Source organism: Asparagus officinalis, chromosome 1, assembly GCF_001876935.1.
Source record: "Asparagus officinalis chromosome 1, Aspof.V1, whole genome shotgun sequence".
NCBI lineage: Eukaryota > Viridiplantae > Streptophyta > Magnoliopsida > Asparagales > Asparagaceae > Asparagus > Asparagus officinalis.
The window spans coordinates 128,868,289-128,874,414 of NC_033794.1; the positions used below are offsets into that span (position 1 = coordinate 128,868,289).

Genomic DNA, 6,126 nt, shown 5'->3' on the forward strand with positions numbered 1-6,126 from the left:
TAGAAAGATGATAACTGGTTCAATCTTCATCTCTTTTCTCTCTTTGTATTTTGCGTCACGTCTGCCCTTTTTGGGTGTAGTCCTGGATATTCAACCAAATTCCTATGGATTTAAGTAATCCATTTCACGGACCAGCTAGGATGGATGTGCTCTTTTGCGATTTATACTTCACAGGAGTACACTTGGTATATAGACACTGGACAGGACATTGACCAGGATCAATATTGTGCTTTCTTGCAGCTGGCCTGTAAATCACCGACTGAATTATTCTTTTATACATCGTGCTAGAGATATCATTGTTTGGGTTTTTGGCAAGGTTTTAAATATCGGTTATCGGGGATTTATCGGACGGCCAAAATCCTTATCGGATAGTGGAAATCGGGGATATATCGGATAGTGGAAATCGGGGATATATCGGATATTGGATGGTGTATATATATAATATAACAACTAAAAAATGTAATCTAATCATGCTTAATGAAATATAAACACACTAAAACAGAAAAGCAAAGTATGTACAATTTATTCACTAATTTCTTATATAAGTCTCTGTTACAGGAAAAACAGAAAAACAAAGTATGATAAAAGAATAGTTATATAACTGATATTACTCAAAAGAGAAAGTGCGTGCGTGAAGGAATTACAAGAGAAGGAAAGCTCACAGCATGTATATATAGCCATGTTTCTGGACAAAAAAAACATGGTTGACAGAGGGTAGGCGAGCGACGAAGTTTAAGGTTGAAGTTCAAGAAGGCGAGCGATGAAGAGGCGCAGAGAACATGAGATGGAGATAACGGAGGAAGCGCCCTACGAGAAAATGAGCAGCCGCTAGAGACGAAGTTAGGGTTTGAAGGTCAGATTCACAAAGTTTCGGGTTTTAAGTTTCATATTATTAACAAAACGGGTCGGGTCGGGTTTTAAAACTCAACAACTCAACTCAAAATGTCTGGCCGATAATCCCGATAATTTAGCCTTACTTATCGGCCGATAAGTGCCGATAACGCCGATAACTTGTCGATAATCTCCCCAAAACGATAACCGATTACAAAACCAACTTATCCTAGCAGAGAGCTCAAAAATCCGATAACTCGGCCGATAATATCGATTATCGGCCGATATTTAAAACAATGGTTTTTGGTAGTCCTTATTCTATCTTTTTATAGATTTAATAGTTTATTTTTCCTAGTTATCACGCTAACATTTTATATTGCTGTCTTTATGTTTAGCAGATCGAGCTCAAAACAGCACCAGCTGATTTTCGCTTCCCTACAACAAATCAGACAAGGCACTGTTTCACTCGCTACATCGAATATCACAAGTATAACCCATTGCAGATATAACCATTTTGTGGTTTTATAGTTAGGATGTGGAGAATAGGAGACTACTACATTCTCTTTTTCATCCCAGGATCTCCTCTCTCTCTTTATCTATCTAAAAAAAGAAGACTATCTTCTTTTCTTTGCAACTTGAATTGCTGAATTTATCTGCTGTAAATGCAGGTGTTTGTCTGCCAAAGGAGATGATTCTGGTGAATGCGAGAAGTTTGCCAAATACTATCGATCCCTCTGTCCTGGGGAATGGGTGAGCCCCTAAATTCATTGTTCTGATTTTGTTTAGTACATTTTTGTGTTTTTCTCAGGTAGGTAATATTTCCCGTTCATCTTATCGAACCATTCTTTATGTATTTGATAGAACCTCGTATTTAGTGTATAAGGTTGTTGGTTTGTGGTCTCTGCTGGTTGAGGTGCTTAGTTGGTTTGGAAGTATTTCATTGGGATTCAATGTTGATTATGTCTTAGTTTTAACAGGTATTGTCCAGACATTGCAATTTATATTTACACCACATATTGATGCTTGGACATTTTGAGGACATTTGGACACTCCATGTTCACTTGAGGAATCATCATATCAGGATCATGTCATCCTTCAGCTTCAGTTTTTTGTGGTTTAGACAAACATTGCAAGTTTCCATCATCTCAAAGATATAAATCAATTTTATTAAACTATGGATTCATCAATGATGATTTTCAGTACAGACATAGACATAGACATTTGAGTTACAACTCATAAATATAATGGAGTTTCATGTTCTGTTTTCGTAGGTTACCTTGTTGGACTCATATTTGAACATATGACACTTACCAGAACGTATAACTTCAGGAAAGTATTTTGTAGGTTATTGATTATCTAAGGAATTGTGGATCCTGCTTTGACATAGCTTTAATAGTCTAATAGAAGAAAGTATTACTAATTATGATAGCAAGCAAAGTGAATATTGAATGTTCTTATCCACCATCCAAAATTGTGATCATGATGCTGTACCATCATTGTTGATTCAAAAGGAATCAATTCAATCGCAGATGGGGCTGTAAAGGGATCAGATTCAGTTCAGATCTATGCAAGACTTGAATATGAATCCGTGTAAAACGAATATCTTAGCCGAATCCGATCCTAACCTCAAAAAGAAATCAGGTCAAATTCTGATTCTGGTTACTGATCAGACCATTTCCATCTAAGTGTCATCTATTCTTAATAAATTTAAGCGAGTACTCGGATCTAAATGTTCATTCGACCCAAATTCAATTTAATTTAATAATCTAAATCTGAATCCAGCCAGGATATGGTTTCAGTCATAATTTCAATTTTGAATCAGATGTTATATTTGAAAATCAGACTGGGGTTTTGGCTAATATTTACAGCACTACAAAAAGAAATCTCTTGCTCTTCATTAATTGAAGAAGTAATACCCTTTAGATATAAAAGTATATTGGGATATATAAAAGGTGATACAAAATGAAAACTCTAATAAGAAAGGAAAACTATAATAAAGGAAAGTCTTATGAAAGAAACGCATACAAATTTCGTGTTAAAAAAGGCCACAAGGGTCTCATCACTTAGGGTGGCATCTAATGCATAGATTTGTCTTGGTCCTGCTTATTCAAAGTGGCCTGAGAGGTTTTGTTACTTATCCATATATATTTTTACAATACTGTGTATAGTGAGATGTATTTATCCAGAATCGCTTGGCGTTGTTGTACTAGTTCCTTTTATGTTTTAGCTGTTATTTGAAATAGAGTTGCAAAAGTAAATACTGCAATCAAATTTATATTTCTGTTGTTTATTTAGCGACATGTAGTTAGAAAAGGTAAGTAAGCTTACAATTTACTGGTAAAATTTCAACAAGTGTCGTAGCCAATTTGGTGGGAGCAAAAGTTGCAGTTTTTCTAAAAGGAAAGTAAACATAAAAAGTAAAATTCAACTCATCGACAAAATAGTTTTTCAATTCAATGTAAATAGAACTGTCTCCAACTATACGAATCATGTAGCTCTTGCACCAGTTATTTCTCAACCACATGGACTTAATATTGGAAAAACCACATTTATATCCAAGCAATGGATTTGAAGTTGATTTCCTACAACAAATGTTGCATGCAGTAAGTAGGCCCACTTAATGTAAGCCACAACCCCTTTACATTTTGGAACTGGGAATTACTGCAACACTTGCTAAATTTCTTTTTGCAGCAAGCCACAACCCCTTAATTTGAGACAAAATAATTCATAATATTTATTTGTCATGTTTAGGCAGATATATATCATTTTATAAGTCAGCAAGCATGGTATTTGGTGCCATTTGGAGGGGAGACAAGGACTAAGAGGATATAATAAGTAGGCCTACTAACAAATCCAATCAAAAACAGAATACTGCAATGTTTGTATTTGTGTTCATTTATTCGAGTATGCTTCCCTGAATTTCTTTGAATTTGAATTTGAGCATATATATATTTTGAATATTCATGAATATTTATCAAATATTAATATATTTATTTGATTAATAATTTGTAGCTTATTAATATTAAACTACTTAATTAAGAAGATACTTTGTTTGATTAAAAGATACTTACTTAAGAAGATACTTTATAAATATTCTTTTTTTCCTTAAGAAATTGATTTTTCTATATCATTAAATTTGTAAGTGAAAATTAGTCCCTTATAATAATGATGTTTAAATCAATTTGAGTATACAGTTAAAAGACTAATTTGGGACTTGTGAAGTCTAAATTATTGTAGAGCTCAAGCAGTAAGTATAAGTAAGTCAAACACATAACATTATGTGTGATAATACAATTAATAACTGATCACATTGTAAACGAATATTTGTAAACAATCAACTATATACATTTGATTAAATTCTACTCATTTATAAACCAAATACTAAAAGTATTTATTTACTATGAAATGCACTATCAAATTGAATAGTTAGATGAACAGGTAAGGAATTATTTGTAGATTAGTTGATTCATTTACCTACGACCAGATAGGATGGGATTAGGAGAGAGTCACTTCCATTTTCCTTCCGTATTATTTGCTTTAATGTGGTCACTTGGCTGTGCTCATTCAGATCATATGTGATAGAAAGGAATTGATGCCTTAAGTCGAGTTCAAATTCATTAGCGTCAGGTCTTCCAGGTCTAGTATAAGGACCGAATCGAGCTTTTGTGGTTTAATGGATAAACAGGCCATTTATTTATTTTAGTAGGTTTATGTCATTTCTAGTTTTTAATACCCAGGATTTATGTAATTGAAGATTAGCTTGGGGTCCCTCCAGATTTCATTCCAGTCCGACTTGATTTATACTTTTTAGTCTTTTTTCACTTGTGAATTTGTGTTGGGTTTCAGTCATATGTCAGATTTATGCATTCTTTGTGATGGACTCTGACGTAACATGTTTTTGTGCAATCTCATTTTATTATAATTGTGGAAGTTGCGATAAGAAGAAGTTTGTGTTCAGGATTCTAGCTAATTCATATTTTTACGTGGATCCTTTTGTTCATATCTCGAAACTCAATTTATTCTTTTGTTTCTATATTGGTACCAATGCAGTGATGTTCAGATTAGAAAACAGTTCCGCTGCAAAGTGAACACAGCACTTTCTTACTAGTTTGATGAATACTTCTATAACAAACGCCCATTTTTTTTAGTTCTGATGAGAAACTTGTTCCCTTACCTTCATAGATACTAGGTCGAAAATTCATCACATGACTTAAATCTTATCTTATTGTAGCTGTGTCTGACTATCATTTTTGTAGCAAAATCTCATTCTTTTTTCTGATGATTAATGATAAGATATGAGTTCCCCTACATGAGAGCCTGTAATATTGCTCACATTCACAAGTATCCTACTAATATTGGTTGAATAAAACAGCTGAAAGGATGAGTAAGACCCATTTCTCTTGATTCTTTGCCTCTTTTCCTTCTACCATTAAGTTCGTGGTTTATGATTCTAATGCGAATAAACGTCTAATTGTTCTTTTTTTTTCCTTGATTCTAACCTATTTAGCTTTATTACTGAAAATGTCCACTCAAACTTTTGTTAGTGTCATTTACCATTCTTTCTTCTAATGAATCCAGGTTGATAGGTGGAACGAACAGAGGGAGAACGGTAATTTTCCAGGGCCGCTGTAATTGTTCAAATCCGCGGTTTGTTATAGCATGATCTTTTTGGTTTGTATTCATGTCTCTTGATTTGGAACCCGAAACTCCTGTCGTCGCTATTGAGCACGCGGTGCTTCCAATAATGCCATTTGTGGATCTGGAAATGTTTCTCCAACTTCATTTAACTTACCATGCCTACATGCGTATATGCTTTTAATTTGCTATCAACCTCTTTTTTATTAGAGAACCCACTATTGATTTCCCCGCCCCTAGTGTAGAAATTCTCCGTTGATGACCACCGGCAAGAAATCTTTGTGATTAGGAGACATTTAGTATCTGGGTTATGCTTTATCTACATTTAATCTAAAACAAGGATGAAGTGAAGAAGGTTACGATCAATTTTTGGGATGGCTACGTATGAGTGTTTAGTAGTTTAATATTAATATTCGTCGTTGGTTTCCTCTCCGTCCGAGTACTACTGGCCTCGAGAGAGTCATCTTCAGAGCAGGGGACTAAATAAATGAACTGTACTGGTAGAACCTCTGATGCCAGCCACAACAACTCTTTGAATAACCTTTAAATTTAATATATGTTATGGGCTAGCAGAGATGATGGCCGCTGCAGAAAATCACTTTCACAATCAAAATCAATTGTCATTTAATAGATATAGCTAAGAGGATTTATATTGGATCA

At 34.2% G+C, this 6,126-nt stretch overlaps 1 protein-coding gene across 2 annotated transcripts in view; it reads left to right on the forward strand.

Annotated features, from left to right (window-relative positions):
- The window catches only part of LOC109844920 (cytochrome c oxidase subunit 6b-3), a 7,135-nt gene extending 1,474 nt beyond the window's left edge, over positions 1-5,661 (forward strand). Inside the window, exons 2-4 of one of the 2 annotated variants that reach the window (XM_020414192.1) lie at positions 1,230-1,318; positions 1,500-1,581; positions 5,410-5,661. In XM_020414192.1, the coding sequence (XP_020269781.1) occupies positions 1,230-1,318; positions 1,500-1,581; positions 5,410-5,463 (225 nt within the window). In that variant the 3' untranslated portion in view covers positions 5,464-5,661. Of the gene's footprint in view, positions 1-1,226; positions 1,319-1,499; positions 1,582-5,409 lie in introns of both variants that reach the window. The other variant, XM_020414129.1, reaches the window with a different exon arrangement.